The 21,151-nt window shown below is 46.7% G+C and overlaps 1 protein-coding gene across 8 annotated transcripts in view; it reads left to right on the top strand.

The window, feature by feature from the left end:
* Positions 1 to 21,151, top strand: part of MARCHF10 (membrane associated ring-CH-type finger 10) — an 83,673-nt gene that overhangs the window by 34,070 nt on the left and 28,452 nt on the right. For 6 of the 8 annotated variants that reach the window (XM_049637582.1, XM_049637580.1, XM_049637579.1 and 3 more), the window contains 2 exons: positions 5,366 to 5,537; positions 17,144 to 17,296. In XM_049637582.1, coding sequence (XP_049493539.1) covers positions 5,366 to 5,537; positions 17,144 to 17,296 — 325 coding nt within the window. The remainder of the gene's footprint in view (positions 1 to 5,365; positions 5,538 to 17,143; positions 17,297 to 21,151) is intronic. The other 2 variants (XM_049637583.1, XM_049637585.1) reach the window with 1 other exon arrangement.

Genomic DNA, 21,151 nt, shown 5'->3' with positions numbered 1-21,151 from the left:
AGTAGGAGGTACTTTTGTAGATGATCTCCATTTGATGGCCAAATCTTTCATGTTCCTCAGAGGCTCCTCTCAGCTAAAAGGGGCACAGGAATTTAAATAAAGAATGGAGGAGAAATTTATTGTAGCCAAACTCTACTTGAGAAATATCCAACGGAGGGCAGTCTCGATGTGCTACTAACCACTACGCTTTAGTGTTCAAATTTTAAAAATCCAGCATTTTCTGGCCACACACCACTTCCTCACCTGCTGCCCACCACACAGAACTCCATCCCAGAGCACATCATACGCACTCACTCACTCGCACAGGTCCCCAAAAGCATGAAAATGTGTCACCACCCACAAGAGTGATTTCTACAACTCACAAGGGATTAATTTGCATTACAAGAAATAGCTAGCAAGTGTCAGAAAACCTGTCATGTCTGCCATTTGAGTAGCTTGCAGCTCTGAGCTTCACCCAGAGGCCATTCCACAGTCAGACGGAGAGTCATCACGAAGCAAATTCTATGGTCTCACGTGCCCCTCCTTCAGGGAGCCGACGCCGTGGTCATCAGATGTTGGGAAGACTTTGACCAAGGCCACTAGTGACAGATCAGTGTCTCAGGCTGAGTCATTCCAACTTGCTAGCATGAAAATCACAGAGACCGCGGCAGGTGGGGGGCGGGGCGGTCTTTACCGAAGTCCATGGTAGACACAGGTGCACGTGATATTTACACACGTGGCAGCCCACCTGACTCCAAAAAGCATCTTGCGGCGAAATGGAGCTCAACACTGTCCTGAACATGGGAAGGACTTTGCTGCTTTTAGAGTTTGTTCTAGATTAGAGACAGGTTAGCTTGCTTTGTGACAAGCCAGCCCTCTGTGTAGAACATGCTTTTATGCTTCTTGAATGCACAAAGGAGTCCACCCTGTCCAGAATGCTACGTATACAAGCTACCTTCGATTCTCTAAGGCTGTTTCTGTGTCTGAGGCACAATTTGAACGTAGACTTTGGAAACTTGAAGGTACGCGTTCGCACCCACAGTCCTTCAGTCACCCTTCCCGTGTTGTTACTGTTTGGATGTCAAGTGTCACCGCGTTGGTCACTGTCTTTCATGTTCTCATGAAAACATACTTATTTCAAGTGTCATAAACACACGGTCCTTCTCTGGCAATAGCCCGACACTACTCTTTTCCTCTTGTTCGCAGCAGGTTGTACCCTGATCCACACCATATCGGGAGATCTGCTCAGCCCAGCTTTCCATCACATGACATGTGGCAAAAATGGGGCTAGTCTACGTCAATCAGAATGCAGTAGCACACCCTGAAGGAGGGAGGGCGGGAGAGAGGGGCCATCCCATTTGAGGACCAGCTTCCTGGGTCTTGGAAATGAGCCATCAGGCAAGAGCTGGAAAATAACCTGGTCTCGTCCATCCCTGACTACTTAGGTCTCCTTCTCCTCTAATTGTCTCTGTTCACTGTCACCTTGCCATTCCAGATCCCACATTGTGAGGTCCCAGGTGAGATAATCTCATCATTCTCACGTCCCTGAGGCAATGTGTTCCACTTCCCAACCCCTGGGTCTCCGTCTTCCAGGAGGCCTAACTAGAACCATTATAGCATCAATAAGTTGTTCCCTGTGGAAGTCCCTAATGGGACTCCCAGACAGGAGTCTTCCTCTGAACTTTGGAGAGAGCCTTGCCCTGGGCAAGATGGTCTCTCTATTCTGCCAGAAGAGCAAGTGGGGGACCGGGGGAGAATGATAAATACAAAAGTAATAACACTCTAGAAAAATGTTCATTTTGACAATAGCTTATTTCTATTCACATGGCTTTATTAGGACTTTCTTACCAAATTATGAATAGGGAACTGAGAATCCTCACATGTATCCTGTAGCTTGATTTTTAAAAGTTTCTTTCTAGTTCGGGTTTTTTTTTTTTTTTTAATGCTTTAGACTTTGATTTTGAAAGACAAAGCTGGTTTTCTTCCCCCAAAGGAATAGCAAAATGTGCTGTTGCCTCCACCTCCATGTGACATTTCAACTTAGGAACATATGGGGGAAGAAATGAACATTGTAATTACTGTTCAAAATTACAAGGGGGAAAAGGCAGTTTTAAAATCAACTTTAAATCAACATAACTTAATGATTATTGTTTGATAATCTCTGACTGTTGTTAAATATTTTCCATTAGAGCTTTACTGTCTGAAAAAGAAATCGTGCCATATTTTATTAAGACCAGACGAATTTCAGCTGGATACTTAGAAGACAATCATAAATTCAATAGCTTGTGAAAGAAACCAAGGGTCCAGGTACACCTGGGTGGCTCAGTCGGTTAGGTGTCCGACTTCAGTTCAGGTCATGATATCACAGCTCGTGGGTTTGGGATCTGAGTTGGGCTCTGTGCTGACAGCTCAGAGCCTGGAGCCAGCTTCAGATTCTGTCTCCCTATCTCTCTGCCCCTCCCCAACTTGTGCTCTGTCTCTCTCTCTCTCTCAAAAATAATAAATCAATCAATAAATAAATCAAGAGTCTGGTGTAAGATCTGATCTACCTCTCTGCTCACATTTCTTCAGATGAAGTGAAAATTCAATAGTATTTCTCACTGGGGATTTGGGTTTTGCTTTCAACCACAGGTAGTTAATATTCGGTTGTTAACGAGTTAATTTTTTAAATGGATAATTACAAAAGCCAACACTCACATGGCATTTACTGCATGCCTGGTATTGTTCTAAGTGCTACGAGCACGTCCTAACTCATTTAATCCTCGCAGAACCACCACAAGGTAGACACTATGGTTCATGGATGGAAAACTCTGAGATGCAGAGAGATGAACCAAAATTAACACTATGTCACACAATAACCCTGTGAAACCCAGAATCCCCTCCCAGGAAGTCTTAAATACTACACTTTGGTGCCAGAATGAGTTACTACACTTGTCACACCAAGGATCATCATCCTCCCTGATTAATATTATGCGTTTTCATAAGAGAGGAGAGAGAATGGCAGAGAACACAAGAAGACGTGAATAAAGGCACAAACAAGTTGAAATGATTTGCTTACGATTAGTGAAGCAAGCACATTCATCATAAGTATTATTATTTCTGCCATTGCGACTTGAGTTTCCCACTGACAAAACACCCCCTTCCAGCGTCAATTTCTAGACTCTTAAGAATGATTAGCAACTGGAAGTAAGTAAGGCTGATGGAACTAGGAAGTGGAAAAGGATGTATTCAGAGCACAGGTACACTATTCCCTATGTAATAGGCACTGTCTCGTGGACCAAACTTTCGTTCACTTTTGGTGCTATTAAAGGCTTGAAGTATAATGAGTGGGTGAAGGAAGGATAAAATATGGCTTAACACCCACCCAATCAAAAGTCTTGTAACCAACTCCTCCCAATTCACCACTGCCCGGGACAAGCAAAGAATTCAGCCCTGGCTGAGGGTGACAGACCCACCAGTAACGGTGGACGCTCTTACTGCTCCTGATACTGTAACCATGGATATCGGTAGTCGTAGCCCAGAGCATCTTTCCTGCCTTTGCATTGGCTAGAAATAAAGGGCTGAAGAATAGACCCTTTCTATTGTCCACCCACTCACATGAGGTATTTGTTGGGCAGTTTGTGGAAAAAATTCCATCCCATGTGCACTGACGTTCTCCTTGCCTAGGACAGTCTTGGGCATCATAATTAAAATTTGCCCACATTTCCTACTCTGAAAACAGAGAACCTGTCTCATGTTCAGAAAGGACGTAATGCTTCATAGGGTGCCTGGGTAGCTCAGTCAGTTAAGTGTCTGACTCTTGATTTTGGCTCACGTCATGATCTCACGGTTCATGAGTTCAAGCTCCATGTTGAGCTCTGCATTGACAGTGCAGAGCCTGCTTGGGATTTTCTCTTCCCTCTCTCCCTGCCACCTCCCTGCTCACACTCTTCCTCTCAAAAATAAATAAATAAACTTTTTAAAAAATGACCTAATGCTTCACCTTTGACATTTCAGGATCATTTTCAAGGATTTCTATTAAATTCCAGAATCGAAAAGGAAAATGGAGAACAACCAGTTCATTAAGTCCTTTCTTTTTCCTGTCTCTTGATCTGATTTGTTTTCTGAAAACACAGGGAGAAACAATAATGATTTGTTTGAAGGCTGTCTCCAGACTCTAAATTACAAAACAACAATTTATAATCTTAGAGGATAATGATCTGTCCACCTGTAGATTTATACAGACATCTTTGAAGAAGACTGACAAGCAGGGGAATTTTTTTTAGAATTTAGTTTGTCTTCTGTTGCACCCAATAATTCAAAGCTCCTCAACACACTATTTTCCTGAGTCAGGAGCCCTTGAAATGAAAATGCCACAATTGTCAGCGGGAACGATGAGCAAGATCAATACAAATCGCCACGTTTGGGGAAGAGGGGGGCATTAATGTAGCACTCTGTCTGCAGAAGACCGTGCATCCTGAGAGGACTTTCCCAAGACTGGACTAATGTGCCTGTAGAAGAACTGAGTGACCCTCCCCCTGGGGAGGGAGGGGCGGAGACCTTGGGGTTTAGTTTGTTGCAGAGTGTATCACAAATCATAACACCAGGACCTAAAACCATAAGGTAGGACTTAACTCACCCACTGTGACCAGATTTCCCATAGCCAGTTACGTTGCTTTCATTATTCTTTTGGTGAGCGTAGTGGCGGCAAAGTAGAAAACTATCGAATGCCTGGATAATTTTTGTTGTGTTGGCAAGGCTGCACTGAGACACTCTGACACTGCAGGAATCATGATTTGGCTGTGCATAGGTTTATACTGACTTCTTTATAGAAGACGGACAACTAGGAGACTCTTAAAAAGATTAGTCTGTCTCACGTTGCACCCAGTAATTCAGAACAGTAAACGGAGGTCTAATTTTTTCAGTCCCAACACACTATCTAAATTTCCTTTTCATTGTCAAGTATATGATTACCATTAGGAACATCTTTCCTCACCCACCCCCAAAGCAGTTCAGATAACAAAAGCAAGAAGTTTAAGGGCATTGCTTGTTTCTTTACTTCCATACATAGCTTTCATAACATGAGCTGTTTGTTGGTCATCAAATTACTTAAGGGTCAGAAATGTATTCTTTTCATAACGTTCTACAAGATAGACTCGTAGAAGTGTCTCCTTTTTATGGTGTTCTGCAAAATAGTCTCATTAACTTTGCTATTATTTCTAATTGATTCTTCTAAATTGATACAGTCCATCAAAACCTCACTGGTAAAAGGGCATATTAAGCATGGCGGGATATTCCAGTGTTAGTGTTGGAGGGATCCCTGCAGTCAGCTAGTCTCTTTTTCCCTCTGCCCAGCAGAGATGACCTATTTGGCCATTAATACTCAGACACCTTTCATTTCTGGTAGAGTTCTGGCGAGGAGGATTCTGTAGCCGAACCAAGACTTTCCACCAAGAGTTCTTCGGTCAAGGGTGATTCCAGACTCCCGGCAATTGACCAAACATCAGTCAAACAGAAACATAAAAGTACCATGACCCCACGGAAACCGGAGAAGGGGGGCCCCAGCAAACCCTCTTCAGGTGAGTGACTGATGTGTGGAAATTCACAAACTCTAAAATCCCAGCACTACAGGTAATGCCAACACTCAGACTGGTGGTACCGGTTACACCGAGGGCCCTCTGAGTGGCGAATTCAGGTTTTGGAGGGTCCGGTGATCTTATACAAGTGGTAAAATTCCTTCTAGAGTAGAAGAGCAAGTCAAGAAGGTGTGACTTATGCAGAACAACTGTTCCCACTGCCCAAATTTGCTGCCCAGTCATTGGCTTTGTGTGACACTTTCCTACAATTGGCGCCTTTTCATCTTCCTTACCCTTCTGGGGTGGGGATGGGGGAAGGCATTTGGCCCCAGGTATCAAATTTTATGACTCAAGCGAGAGCATGAAGAGAAGCTTTCAAAAGCATCTGAATGGCATAATTTATAGCCAAGAAAGAGAGAGTAATAAAGTCCTCCAATACTGGGGTTGTCCTCTCTGGGAGAAAGGGGGCTTGATACATCCTCCCTTTTGTGCAATTTGGTAAATAATTCACTCTTTAGCTGCCTTTGAAGCAGAGATCAGTCCTCCGCTTGAGGCAGGAATGATTTAATAGTATCCAGAAAGCGGATAAATTCAAGTGAAAGCGTAGAGTCCCTCGGGCTCATCCCCATCAAAGCCAACATATGGAGGACAAACTTGATTCCTCCAGGAACTGACTTCGAAGTTGGGGTAACTAGGCAGAAAGGTCTGCCTTGTGCTTGCAGTAGAATGGAAAGGATCCAAATTAACTGCCGAAGAATTTGTAAATAGCGTGCAATTCATTTAAATACAAATCACAACTACTTTCTAATCCTAAATAGCTCTTGTCATGCAACCACCCGTCCAGTTAAGTCTTAATGCATTTTTAGAAAATGGCAGCTTTCCCTCAGATTAACCACCCACATTTTGTTGCTTTAATGAGGTAAAAAAAAAAAAAAAATCTGAAATGATGTCCTTCCAAGCAAAGCCCCAACACTTTTTCCTTATTTAATTAGGGGAAAGTATCATTAATAGTTAACAATTTCTCATTTTTAAGACATTTAGTAGGAAGTGTGTTTAAAATTTTTTTTAATATTTATATTTGAGTGACAAAGAGGGCACACGGAAAAGGGGCAGAGAGAGAGGGAGACACAGAATCCTAAGAAGGCTCCAGGCTCTGAGCTATCAGCACAGAGCCCTACGACGGGGCTCAAACTCACAAACCATGAGATCATGACCCAGGCCACAGTCAGACGTTTAACCCACTGAGCCACCCAGGCGCCCCAGTAGGAAGCATGTTTTAAATTCAGCTGTTTAAGAATGGAATAGGGCAGATAAGATGATTCCCCAATTACTTCAAAATATATGTGGTAATTTATTGAATTGGGGAGGTTTTTAATAAAAAAAAAAATTGAAGTTTAAATAATGCAATTCCATTCACTAGATATGATTTCTAACCTTCTTGCTAAAACTGGGTAGCTATTTGCTTGGCCTACTTTGTCATCTGTCAAGTAAAATCATTAAAATGTACGGTTTAGGCCCACTAGATGATCTTAGTTTGTGTGATTAATACAGATGCTTTTCTGACCGAGCAAACTCCAGATGGACCTTACAACATTGACAAAAGGAAGAATTAATTCACTTTACATTTTATAAAACATCACGTCTGAAGAATTACTAGCCTGGAAACACCAAGGTTTAGGCAAGAGAGCCAAGTTGGCAGAAGGCTACCTATTTCATCAAATGAGGGATGTTACTTGGAGTAAAAGCTTTTAAAAAGTACCAGCTTTATCGTCCTATTATGACCCCAGACCATGTCCAGGACCCGTGCAGGAAGGGGCTCGACTGGGGCCTGGCTGTCCAGTGAGCACAGCGGTCCTGGTGATCAATGCCGGTCGCTACAGAAGCCTGATCAGTTGTACAGCAAACCGGATTCACGAAGTTGGCTAAAAGCAAAGCGTTGGCGTGTTAAGATCCACTCGTTTTACATGTGTAGATGCACCCTCAGAGTTCCTTAATTAGCACAGTGAAATGAGAGCCCAGAGACATGGTGAGAATTTAAGCTGAGTCTTTTCAGGAAAAGTCTAGTTGAGTGACGCTAGCAACTCAGAAAATTCAAAGGACTCTCCTGTGGTTCTAGAAAAAGAGGATTGGGGGTCTGAATTATCTAGACACATTGATCCAGCTCACCAGGTTCCTGTTTTTCTTTACCTCTGTAGAGGAATATTTTCCTAAAGCATTTTGGGGGTGAGCCAAAGTTGACAGTGAGTCACCAAAACTCCTCCCATTTCAGAACTGAGATTCTGTGTCAAATTGAAGCATCCAAGCCAGTGAAATCCCTTTGCAACACCTGTGTAATAGACTAACCTTCCATACCGAGTTCTACTAGGCTTTTCCTGAATAAAATAATATAGCTGGGAAATGTGGATTGCCTTACACGCGAATCTATGTAATGATAATCCATTGAAATCAAGTTTTTCCTTATATCCATGTGACCTACCATCTAGAACCCCCAAGAAGGCTATTTACAATAGAGGAACCCATGGTGCCCTCTACCAATAGGTTTATAACTGAGAAGGTGTCAGATTTTCATTGTTCTTCACACTCTTTTAGAAAGAGTTCACGCATTTTAAATTAAGTTCATATATTCCATCAAACTGCTGCTAAATGAGTTGGCTTGTAATTCTCCGTGTTACCCGCCCCCCTCCCCCCCACCTCCGTGTAGTGTCAGGGAAGTGCCTTAGAGTCAAAATGCTTGGATTAGCATCTGGATACCATTTCTTATTTGCTTGTGTGCCTTTGGGCAAGTGACTTCTCTGTGCCTCAGTTTCCTCATCTGTAAAGTGGGGGGTCAAAACAGATCCCGCCTCCTGGGATTGCTGTGAAGTTTCAATGATAAAATGTACGCTCAGCCATTAGAACAGTGCCTGTTACCATTAAGTACCTGTTAAATTACAGCATATTGATATCTAGGACACAAGAACTATGTTTAGTAGGGAATGAATTATAAAACCTTGTTTTCTCTGTCTTAATGTTGCCCCCACTCCCCACAATCCTTTTTTTCCCCTTTACCAAAAATCGAGTTATATTTTTTAAAGCCTAATATAAATGCAGGTACAAACACTTTTACTACACCCTGAATTTCCAGAGCAGAACACAAAAGGGGGAGAAATGAATAATCAGAAAGCATTCACCAAGCCAGAGATTTGCTTCATCTCCAAAAAAGACATGGAAAAGTCGGGCAGCGAGTCCAGACCCAGCTGTGTCTGATGTGCAATGGATTCAGAAATCCTATTTCACGATCAAGGTGAACTCTGGTCCAGGGAGGGACAGAAGCAGAGCTACATATTCTTTCAGAATTCTGCATGGGTCTGGGAGAAGCTGAGCAGGTCTCCAGGCCCCGCAAACGCTGGGGGACAGAGAAGCACAGGGAGCTACTATGGCCTCCTGGCCTCCTGCCTATACCCGAGACCCCGCCCAGTGCTAGCCTGAGTTGTAAAGGAGCCATCTTCCTTTTCCAGGATGCGTAGAGGCATCCAAAGGCCACTGTGCTGCGGGGTTCTGGCGCCTGGAGTCCTGCAGACCTCTCTGCCTCAGTGCCCGGCACACGGGAAAAGAGCATGCCCTCTCCTGTCACCTAGAGCTTGGGCACGGTCTCCTAGTTCTGTGCCAGGAAAATGGATCTGGATGGAGTCCTAGAGCCTGCTTCCAAAATCTTGCCCTTTTAAACAAAGCCAAGTGTTCTGAAATTATCCTCATTTATTACTGAGTTCAATGTTAGTCATTACCAGATTCACATTTGTGGGAGTAGCAAAGCCTATTCAGCTTAATAATGGCTTCTCGTGAGGACGTATTCTTGTAAAACCAAGAAAAAGCAGTGAACTCAGATTTAAAAAGATAAACATCTAACATAACTGTGGTCTCTTGTGAGTCGGGAAATATTTATTTGAAGGGCGGCCTGGAAGAGAAATTTGACGCAAATCCCAAATCTTCATAACCTACCTTGCAAATAAATTCTGTGGAAGGTTTTCTCGAAAGGCCAAGATTAATGAATTTCCAGGCAGGTCCCTTGGTGTCCCAACAACTTTCCAGGCCATCTGCCCAAGTTAGAAAACAACCACCATAAGTGAACGCTCTTTCTACGTAGAGAATACTAATCCTCAGTCGTTTATGGTAATGCTTCCGAGACCGTGGGGCTCAGGGAGGTCACAGGGCCCAGAACGGGAAACCATGGCTCAGCATCCTGGTCTACCACTTTATAGCCCTAAATGTGAGCTGGCAACTTCCCCGAACTCAGTTTCCTCATCAGTAAAGTCGAGTTGTTACCTACCTCACCAGGTAGATGGGAGGATTAAAACCTTGTGGGGAGACTAGGCCTTAGGGAAAGGTCAGTCCCCAACTCTCCCTCTGCTTGGAAATCCCGACTCCCACCCCCACCACCTGCTGCTCCAGGCCTGGCATCTTTTTATAAGCTGCTCAACCAAAGCCATCTTAGTCTGAGATGTAAGACAGGTTATAACTTTATTGTAAAAAATTGAGGAACTCCAAGTAGTCTAGGGCCTTGGGCCTTAAAATGTCCCCAGACCAGGAGCAGAGACGTCACCTGAGAGCTTGGTAGAAATGCAGAACCTCAGATCCCAGTCCAGACTGACCAAACCAGAACTTGCCTTTGATAGTATCTCTGGGGTATTTGTGTGCACAGATGAGTTTGAGAAGCTCTGCTTTAGGGTCAGCCTACAAATTAGGAAGAGGAGAGTATAAAGCTGACACCCTATAGGGAGGCAAGGACCAGGTCCCTGAGCCCCTTGAATGTCAAGCAGAAAGGCATTGGAGCATCAACCTGGGAGGGGATCTAAGTGAGATGTGGTGCGACCCAACTGGCACTTTTACAAGTGGGCTGTGGCATGAAGAGGGGCCTGAAAGGGGAGTGAGAGCAGTCTGACAGAGGCCGAGAGACCAGACAAGCTGTACGTGCACTGCACCCAGAGAGAAATAAGAAGGGCTTGGCCTAGAGTAAAAACAGAGGGGATGGGGAAGAGGGCTGGGCTTGAGGGATGTTCAAGGAAGTACTCCTGGCAGTACTTGGTGGTGACTCCTGGGTGTGGGGATAAGGAAAAAGGAGGAACCAAAGAGAAGCTGGAGCTCTGGCCCAGAAAACTAGGCCTGTGGAGGTTGCCTTTGTCAAGGCTGAGAAAGCAAGAAGAGAATGGGCCCCATTCCGTGAGTGTTGTCTTTGAGGGGCAGGCAGGATGGCCGGGAGGAAATGCCAGGAAACACCGGAGGACCCAGGTCTGCTGCTGGACAGAGAGCTCCTGGCCACCAGCAGGAATCCAAGGGCCTAGAGGGAGAGCAAGGGAGCTGAAGAGGGCCTCCCCTGTGAAAGCTCATGGAGCAAGCAGGGATGATGTGGGGAAAGGACAGAAGAAGACAACCACAGAGAAACAAGGCAAGAAGTAGCAGCTACTGCAAAAGCCTAGGGAGGCACTGGGAAATGAAGGAACAGATAATTGTGTCAGACCTTGCACAGGATAGGAGTAACTAAGGGCTGAGACCCACCCCCACCCCCAATTATACTGGAGGTAATGATCATGGTTTTCAACTGGATGCTTCCAATGATGGCATTTTAGAATTGGGACTGATTGCAGCTGCAGCCTTTCCCAAACTTCTCTGATAAGAGTCACCAGGCAGGTACTTGATGAAAAGACACATTCCTGGTTCCCGTTCCTGACCCAGAGCATCAGAATCTCCACTGAGGCAGCCTGTAAAACCACATCTTTAACAAGCACAGCAGGTGATTCTCATCACAGAGGTTTGGACACCTGTCTCACAGCCTTGATTCTAGAACATTAAAGTTGATGAGATACCTGGAGACTCCAATAAGCTGCAGGTTGTGATTCGGTCGGTTTGGGAGGAGGGGGCGAGGATTCTGCATTTCTAAGAAGCTTCCAGGGGACATCCATGCTGGTGGTCAAAGGACCACCCGTGGGGGAACAAGGCCTAGAGAAAACACCTGTCTCATTTTGCGGATGAGGAAATAGTTTTTGAGAAGGGAAACAGATGATCCAAGGTGACCCAGCTGGCTAGTGGCAGCGCTGAGAGATCTGTCATGCACGAGGGGGTCTCTCTGGATCGTGTCTCCATCAGGTGCCCATACTCTGCCTCCAGAAGGTTGGCAGATTAAGTGTGGGTTTAGCGGGCAAATCATTCACTTCACTTGGACACCTCCCTCGTCCACCTGCTTCTTCCCCTCCTTGGTCCCTCCCCCTTTCCATGATCCCACCAGGATATCTCTGCTTCTTTCTTTTTTCTCAAACCTCCCCTCTGCAGCAGAAAGGCCAGATTAGGGCATGACTGCCGCCTCCTCCTGCGGGCAGCTGGAGGACTGGAGGGGGAGAGCCTTACCGAGGTGAGACCCTGCCAGCCACCGTATGTTGCTGCGGGCACAGCTAATTAGACTGGCCGTGGGGGCGGAGAAGGGACCCCGCGCTGCCACGCAGGAACTTAGTGGGGGAAGAACTTTCCGGCGTCTGTCAGGGACGCCAGAGACTATTGGCTGGAAGAGGGTGTGATGATGAGGCCACGTCCCTCAGTTAACTCTCGGGTGACTTTGAGATCCCATCGGCCACCCCTCTGACACCTGGACAGGCCAGCCCGAAGAACCCTCTTTGTGTTCTGATTCATTCACAGGCTTTCCCACCGTGAGTGCTGCTTCCTGATTTGCTCTTTTTCTTTTGTGCAGGTGACAGCAGCGAGCACCCCCTGTTCTGTGTTGAATATTCCCCTTACTGCTCCGTCTTTGCTTTCTCCCCCTTCCCGCAGCCCATTACCAATTCCTGCTGCCTCCTCCTGCCGCTCCTGCCGCCAGCCTCCCCGGTGGCCCAGGACCCCTTCCCCCAGCTCCCTCCTGCCCCCTCTCCCTCCTTCACCAACCCCTCTTCCTTGTCCCCAGGCCCCGTGCCCCAGTCCCCGGCCACCCTGTGTTACTTCCCCGTGTCCTGCCCGACCCCAGCGGAGACCCCTGTGCTGTGTCTGCCGGGCCCCAGGAGGCCCAGTAAGATTTACCTCGTGTGGTAAGTCGCCCTCGGCCAGGCACACAGCACAGAGGAGTCAGGGAGAGGGGGACTTCGGGCTTCCGGAAGGCAGGTGGAGAGGTGGGGGGCCGGAGGGCAAGGTCACGAGCAACACCCAGGCGGTGAGGTGTGCAGGGGAACAAGAAGACCAGACAGCTGCCACTTGACTCGACCTCCTCGTAGCGCTAAGGCGTGAGCGACCAATAAAATCCCGTCCTCTCTCGAGACTCATCTGATTTCTTCGCTCCCGTGGCTGGCACACTCTGGAACATGACGCCCAGAAACAGAGCAGGCCCTCCTGTGTCCGATGGCAGCCCCGAGAGGGCGGCGCGGGGAGTGGGGGGAGGGGGGGCAGGCCCTTCCCAAGGCACACGCTGGGACTGAGAAGCCACGCAGAACCGTGCCGAAAGGGGACAAATTAAAGGGCTCACTCACTGTTTACATTCCCTTTCCTGCCTACTTATTAGGCACCACATTTCCCAAAATCAAAAAATCCCACCTCCTGGGCTCCAAAATAAAACATATTTATGGTACATAATTAAGCTTTAATTAAGATCTCCTCTGGGTATGTGAGACAGCACACATTTCCAGCACACCCAAATAGGCAAATCGACGCGGTCTGTTATTTGTGACTGTACAGAAAGCTGCCTATTACTCCAGGGCAACACCGGCCCTTGCGACTAAGCTGTAATTCTTCCCACGATCTAAAGGAAGCAAGACTTTTTTTTTTTTTTTAAGTTTATTTATTTATGTTGAGAGAGTAAAGGAAGCAAGACATTTTTTTTTAAGAAGGCATCTCTTAGACAGAATCTTGGCACCTCCTTGTCAAGACAGGGGGAGGGAGTAAAGGTTTAGGAGTTGTATTTTTCTCTCTCTTCAACCTGGTCTATCAAGAACCGTGCCTGTGTCTGGCAAGCATGCAAAGAACTGAGCAATGATGAGGCACATGGAATTAACATGCACGATTAAGTGGATTTGGTTCTCAGTCATCAGGGCCTTGGGTAAATAGGAGATTACTACCCTTTTTTCCCCCCTAGTCAAATTAAGAACTATTCAATCAACAATTATAGGGGCGCCTGGGTGGCGCAGTCGGTTAAGCGTCCGACTTCAGCCAGGTCACGATCTCGCGGTCCATGAGTTCGAGCCCCGCGTCAGGCTCTGGGCTGATGGCTCGGAGCCTGGAGCCTGTTTCTGATTCTGTGTCTCCCTCTCTCTCTGCCCCTCCCCCGTTCATGCTCTGTCTCTCTCTGTCCCAAAAATAAATTAAAAAAAAAAACAAAACAAAACAAAACAATTACAGCATCCCAGCATCTTCAAGAGAACTAGGACAGGCACCTTGTATCGAAACAGCCATTTGGTTTCTTTGTCCCTGGAGGCATCGCCTCGCTCAGACACTAGCAGAGGGTCCAGTGCAAAGCAAACCAGTCTTCCCCAAATTCACTAACAAACTTCAGGGTGTTGAGTGGCAGCAATGGGACTGCTGAGCACAGATGCCTTCTCTCCAAGGCAGCGGGTCTGTCCTCCAACCTGAAGAGGAAGCTCTATTTCCTCTTCCAGTGTGACTCTAACTTCGGTCTCTCTGTAGGTTAAGGTCTGTACCATGCCACGGGGAGGACCATGGTAGAAAGGCCCCAGGGGTCTGAAGTTTGGTTTGATTTGGGTACAGGGAAGGTGAGTAGGACCCGGAAACAGGGTGCATACAAGCTGCGCGGCCCAGGTCACCTCATCTGTGCCTGCAACGGCAGGTGGTGAAAAGGGATATTTTGTAAGAGTTTGCCTTCCATAGACTCTGAGAGGGTAATCACAAGGAAGAAGTCAGCAGTACCACCAAATTGGATTACAGTCTTTAAGGTAATGACCAAACTGTCTTACTCATCTTTGCGAACCCTCAAATTATTACATAGCAAAGGCACACGGGTATTTGTCGAGCAGATTATAATAGGGAGTTGCTATTTGCCTTTTGGATTTTATAAAGGATTGAGGGAGGACGGCTTGGCAAGAACAGCACAGAAATGAAGGTTATCGAGTAGGTTATTCTCAAGGGATGAAACCTGCAGAACACGTTCTGGGCCAGTGCAATTCTCTCCGGGGAGCGACTTCAGATCCCCAATTAGTAGGAGTAGCAGTAAACTGTCTGTGGCACATGCTGCAACAACCATTGAGAGCAGCCGAGAAGCACCGGACTCTGAGGCCATTTCCATACATTATTGGGAAACGTCGCAGTAACTCGGCAAGGTAGGGATATTCCCGTTTCAGAGATGCCGAGCCTGAGGTCCAAACTGCCTAAAGTCAGGGGCTCCTGCCCACCCTGCCAGCTTCGCTTGCCAGACCTCGTAAAACCATCTCCGGGTTCTCAGCTTTATTACTTTAGTCTGCTGAAACCCTCAGTTAGAGACAGACAGGCTCATTTCTGGAAATCATTTAAAAGAGCTGATGCTTCGAAGAAAGCGCTTTTTTTTTTTTTTTTTTTGGAACAAGACAAAATCACCTTAAGTCATCTTGGATGGTTAGCCCAAGAAAAAGTTTGTTCTACTTTTGGACTCCCCCGTGGTAGCCGGGTAGCCGAATGCACCTTCGCACATCACACTAAGCAATTACTCTTTGTCCTGAAGGAGACCAGGCCACACGCAGGCTAAGACAGGGTCCTCATCCTTAAGAAGAGAAAAGATGTATACCTCGGGCGACGTTAGACTATTTCAATGCTAAAGGTCCTAGGAATCCTGAAAGTTCTGGCCAAAGCACAGTCAGAGCCGCATGGGTGGGCATAAAAGTGGAAATAGGCCTCGAAGGACCTGCCGGCTGGGGCAGGCTGGGGCAGAAAGGCCCCTGGGGAGGAGGACCCCACCCCTGCACCCTGGGAGGGTGTGGAGGGGGGCGAGGGCATGGGGCAGTGGGCAGTGTGAGGTTCTGCTGCCCTGGGCTCTGAAGGAAATGCAGATTCTAACGGGATTCCCGCTAGGAATCAACGTGCAATCCTTGTGACCGGGACCTTCGGGCCTGAATCCCAAGACTGCCCCTCCCTCGGCCCTCCAGCTGCCGCTTCTTCAGTAGGAATCCCATTGCCTCCCGCCCTGGCCATCAGGGGAGAGGTAGGAGGCAGTCTTTGACTGCTGAGAGCTGGAGGGATGAGGTCCTAGGTGACCAGGGAGAAACCTGTGGGTTGCAGGAAAGCAATCTGGGTGCCGAGAAAGTGCCTCGCTCCCCCCTCTGTCCTGGCTCCCATAGCGTAAATCCCCTCTCACTCTCCTCCAGGTTGGTGAAATTGTGTCTCATCACCACCCCACACCCTCTGAAGAATATATCCTCATCTTCTGGAGAACTTCCTTCTCTCCTTTGCGGTCACACCTGCAACCCCTCCAGGCCCCACCAGCTCACCCTACGTGAGCCACCACCACCGACCGCGCCCCTCTTTCCGCACATCCCCAGTAGAACATGGTCCCCTCTGTCTTGGGGACACAGAACTGAGTGCCTTCCCCTCCTGGGGCCCATCAGGAGAAGCGGGTCGTACCTAATCGCATTAAACTCGGCTTCGTGAGCTGCCAGGAAGAACTTTCATTCATTTCCTGAATCTGGACAAAAACCACAACTTACTCTCTGGAACATAAATCCAGTTGTCTCCACAGGCCAAGAACGGCTGCTCTCTCGCACACAACTCAAGGACCTTCCCAGCTTTACCCGTGTTGTCTGCTGGCGACGGTTATTTGTGAAACTTCTGAACTGTCCAAGAGGGGATGAGCCAGGCAAATTCCCCTGGAAAGATCTAGTTCAGATATCCACAATTCAACTGCCTCGTAAACTCAAGAACTTGCAGAGAGGCATGGAAAATACTGAAACGCTTGCCCCAAACTCCGCGCGCACTGACGCTTCCTACATGTGCAGAAGACATTTGAGATTATTCAAACCAATTAGCAACCTAGTTCAAAATGTGAATTTCCAAAAAAAAAAAAAAATTCATCGGGAACTCATTCCACATTAGCATTCCCACTACTGTCTTTCCCGTGAGTTCATCCTCCCAGCACATAGCCAAGCAAATAGGTATACCTGGGATTCCAGACGCTTGGGACTTTTCTGGAAGGCCACCTTAGCTGCTAATAAACAACCTGAGGGTACAAAATAGGCTGTGATTCAACCTTGGAAGAGCAGCTGGAGAGAGGGCCTTTGCATGTCCCAACTGCAGAGGGCTCTCGACAGGGTTCCCAGCATGCCCATCCCAACATCTATGAACAGGAAGCTAGAAGCATCTTAGCAGAAGGACACACCCCTTATAGACCCTGCTTGCAGGTGTCACAGGTGCTCATTAACGGTGAGTGATAACAACCTTGCGAAGTAGGTATTATGATTTTCCATTTGACAGGGGAGGAAACTGAGGCTGCAAGGGGTGAGGTGATCTGCCCAAGTTCACACAGCTACAAGGTCACAGAACCAGGTTTCAAATCCAGCTCTTCTCTGACCACCTGGGCCCCAGTCCCTTACCTGCCTTCCCCGTTGCTGGGCCTTTGGAGCATTCTTTATGCAGAAGCTGTTTCCTTGTAAAAATTATTGAAAAGATTTTGCACCTTTCAGCAGCCCAGGCACCACAAATTTTATCAAGGAAGAGGAGGCCAAACCTGGGGAGACTGACAGTCAGCCCAGAAACGCAGAGCCCAAGAGTGCCAGGGGACAGGAGCAGACAGAAATCGCAGCTGCCAGTGAAGTCGCCGGCCCTCAGGGGACCAGGTAAGGACCTGGGACCCATGCGTCTGGGTCCTCAGAGAGGTCGGACTTGTGTGGTTACCTGGTGAATTCCATATGGTTTTCAGACACTTGGGCTTTTATGCGGAGGACAGTGTACCTTAAAATGAAATGCTTAAAAGGATTTGAAAGCAAACTATTGGATCTAGTTTCCTTCTCGGAGAGAGGCTGGCCAGAAAAGGTAGGGCAGGGGAGTTTGTTTTTATTTTTTCTCCCATTTATTCCATAAGCATGACTGTGCATGGTTTTGAGTGGGGGCCAGCCATTTGGCTTCTGGAGAGGGCATCTGGGTGGTGGGGGACAAGGGGTGGAGAAGCAGTCTGCAGTTCTGGGGCTATCTCACCTGGCCCAAGAGGCGGGGAGGGGGGTCTGTGGGTGGCAGACTGCTCACCTCCCGCAGGGATCTTCTCGCCTCGCCATCCAGAGTGTTGAGATCTCAGTGTGTAAGAAATACCATCAAAGCAAATAGACACTTTCCTTCAAAACCCTGGTCTGGTGGATACGTCCTCTTTCCGTCCTGAGCATTCATCCAAAGGCCCAGGCCATGTTGCTCCACTGACCACATCACCCTCCCCTGTGATGGCAGAAGGAATAGGACCCGAAGAGTCTCCATGGGACTCAAAGAAAGTGACACTGGACAGCCAACCTCGCCAGGGACCTAGTCTTCCCCTTGGAGAAACCACTGAGCATCACACTTCCTCACCACCCGATGAACACAGTAGGCTTTATTTTAAAATGTGATATATACTTCAGTGGACACCTATAAATATCAAACAGGGTAGTGGTTTGGATGGCTTGGAATTTGGGGCAATTAGAGCATATGTGAACATGCAACAACCATATGTCACAGGCCCCCAGTGATGTAACACCTCCTATTGAGAAGGGCAGACCTCCCTTCTAATTTTAGGTCTTCTTCCTCCCTGCCTTGGAGCCTGGGATGGTCAAGTAGCCCCTCTGGGTTACAGTTTCCTTGTCCTAAAATAATGCTAACGAGGGGCACCTGGGTGGCTCAGTAGGTTAGGTGTCCGACTCTTGACTTTGGCTCAGGTCATGACCTCATAGTTCATGGGATCTCACAGCGTTGGGCTCCGTGTTCTGACAGCTCAGAGCCTGCTCAGAATTCTCCTCTCTCTACCCCTCCCCTGCTAGCTCACACTCTCTCAAAAATAATAAAAATAAACTTAAAAAAATAAAAGATAATATAATCTACCTCACTATTGCTGTAATAACTAAAGGAAGTAATACACCAACCAGCACCTAGCTATAGTAGGCTCCAAATTACTGTTAGTTTCTCTCCTGCACCGCGCCAATGGTCCTAGTAAGCCCTTGAATATTATATGAAAGGTCAGGTTCCCCATGCGTGAAACATCCCATGAGGCTCATATAATCCTCCACCTATACCTGGAAGACATCTTCTGTTATCCTGAGATTCACTGAGAATTTATCCCAATTTTCTAGTATATATTCAGCTTTCCATTATATAAGGATAAGGCCTCCTTGTCTTCCCCCAATTTTTTTCCTCACTAGTCTCTCTTTCATTCTTTCTCTCACATTCTCAAGTGGTTTGTATAAATTGGAGTAGGAGCCAGATGTTTGAATCGCATCTGTGAGAAATTTGAAGCCAATGTGACAGAGAGGTAATATATAGAAAGCTCTTACAAATCAATAAGAAAACCCGAGTACCCGATAGGAAAATGGGACGAGGCGTACCAGACAATTTCACAGAAGAAATGCAGGCAGCTAATAAACATGTGGAAGAAAACAACAAGTTGAACCTCACTAAGTAATAAATGTAAATTTGCACAAGATCGATTTGGCCCATGAAATTGGCTAAGGTTTTAACAATAATACCCAATACTGATAGTGAAACGAATAACATTTCCTGCGCACTGTTGTGTCAATGTCATGCCAAGCCCTTGGCAAGAGTTGCTGGTGACAGAGCTATACGAGATGCTTTCATTTCGTACCTGTAGGGTAATTTGGTACAAACTGGAATTTGGCAACATGTGTGAAAAGTCTTTAGAAGGGTCATACCTTTTGACCTAGCAATCCCATGCCCGCGAATCTGTTCTAAGAAGACACGTAGTCAAAGACGTACGAGCAAGGACATTTATCATGGTGTAATCTGTAATACCAAAAACCGTGAAACCACTTATATACCCAAGAATAGGAGAAGAGTTAAACAAATTATGATACATTTATATAATGTATCTTTTTTTTAATGTTTTTATTTATTTTTGAGACAGAGAGAGACAGAGCATGAGCAGGGGAGGGGCAGAGAGAGAGGGAGACACAGAATCGGAAGCAGGCTCCAAGCTGAACTGTCGGCACAGAGCCCGATGCGGGGCTCAAACTCACAGACTGTGAGATCATGACCTGAGCCGAAGTCGGACGCTTAACCGACTGAGCCGCCCAGGCGCCCCTGTATATCTTAACCTGTCCTTAATATAATGCTCTTAAAGAATAATTGAACTTCTGGCAGGAGATAATGCTCACAAGAAAAAAATTAGGGAAAGAAAGCAGGGCATAAAGTTTTATGTACCCGAATATTCCAGTATTGACTTTTTTGAAAAAAAGTATTTCTAGGTAAGAGCACTGACTTATAAATTCAAATGACTTCAGGGAACCCATGGAAATGGCAGGAGAAACACGTAACGGAGGCTGTGGGGACTGAGGTAAACCAGAACGTACAAGCTCCACCTAAAGGCAGTTAACTCAGTGTTCAGAGGCCGAGCCAAACCACTATTGCAGGATGAAAATGGCCCAGGGGTCTTGCGTTTGCAACCCACCCCTGAATTCCAGAACAGGAACAAGGGCAGTCTGAGTCTTAGATTATGGGGATTTTTATTTCTTCTTCATCCTCTTCTGAAAGTTCCAAATTTTCTCCTAATGAACATCAACTACTTGTATAATCAGAGGAAAACAGGTAAAAGTATATGGTTCCTACATTAGGACTGGTTGGTCAAGCACATGAAGAAATCTAGACCAAAGACAGAGAGGATGGATGCTTTTTCTGGTTTTATCTTGTTGCACCTGGAACATTCAGTGGCACCTGGTCGAACTTCTGGAAATGGGAGCCCCTCCCTTCTGAGCTGGAGTCCACACAGGGCCCAAGAGGCGTTCGGCAGAATCTGTAGGGCCTGGTCTATGAATAGCGCATCCTGGCATACCAAATGGGGTGTTTATTCCCTGCCCGCGCACTATGAAGTCTGCTCCCTATCTGATAGACGCAAGAAATAGGGTTAAAATAGTGGAAATATAGAATGGCACAGTCTGCCACCTTTAGGGGAAACACACCAAGGAAACGCTGATTGAACCTTTAAAGAGGAAGGCAGTGGTGGTGACAAGGAGAGTGAAGGCGCATTCCCTGGGGTGTTTTGGGATACACAGGAGCTGCCTTGCAGCATTCAGAAGCCAGTGTTGCTGGGCGACAGCTCTCTGGCTTCCTTGAAATAAGCTTGTGGTTCCTGTTGAGTGTCCAGTTCTGATTTGCAAAAGTTGTCCTGGCCGATCATTTTGCTCAGGTGTCTCCTGAAGCCCAGACTGAACTGGCTCAGGGCAGAGGGACAGCTGTGTGTTCAGGGACAGACCGGAAGATTCAGGTTCCAGCAACTTGTTAGCTAATCTCCACGGTGCTTCATCGGATTCAAAATGAAGAGCAATCGACCGGAGCCTACATTTCTGAATCTTCTCTATCACTTTTTTTTTTTCTCAAAAAAAAAAAAAAAAAAAAAATCAAGAGAATTCAGTTGGTCACTTAGAAGAATTTGTCCCCCCCAAACGGGATCTGAGTGGGCATACCAGCTCTACTCCTAATACACATACAGCCAGATGCTCAGA

The sequence above is a fragment of the Panthera uncia genome, chromosome E1 (assembly GCF_023721935.1).
Source record: "Panthera uncia isolate 11264 chromosome E1, Puncia_PCG_1.0, whole genome shotgun sequence".
Classification (NCBI taxonomy): Eukaryota; Metazoa; Chordata; class Mammalia; order Carnivora; family Felidae; genus Panthera; species Panthera uncia.
Note: the sequence above shows the minus strand (reverse complement) of the source record. Positions and strands in the feature narration are given on the sequence as shown.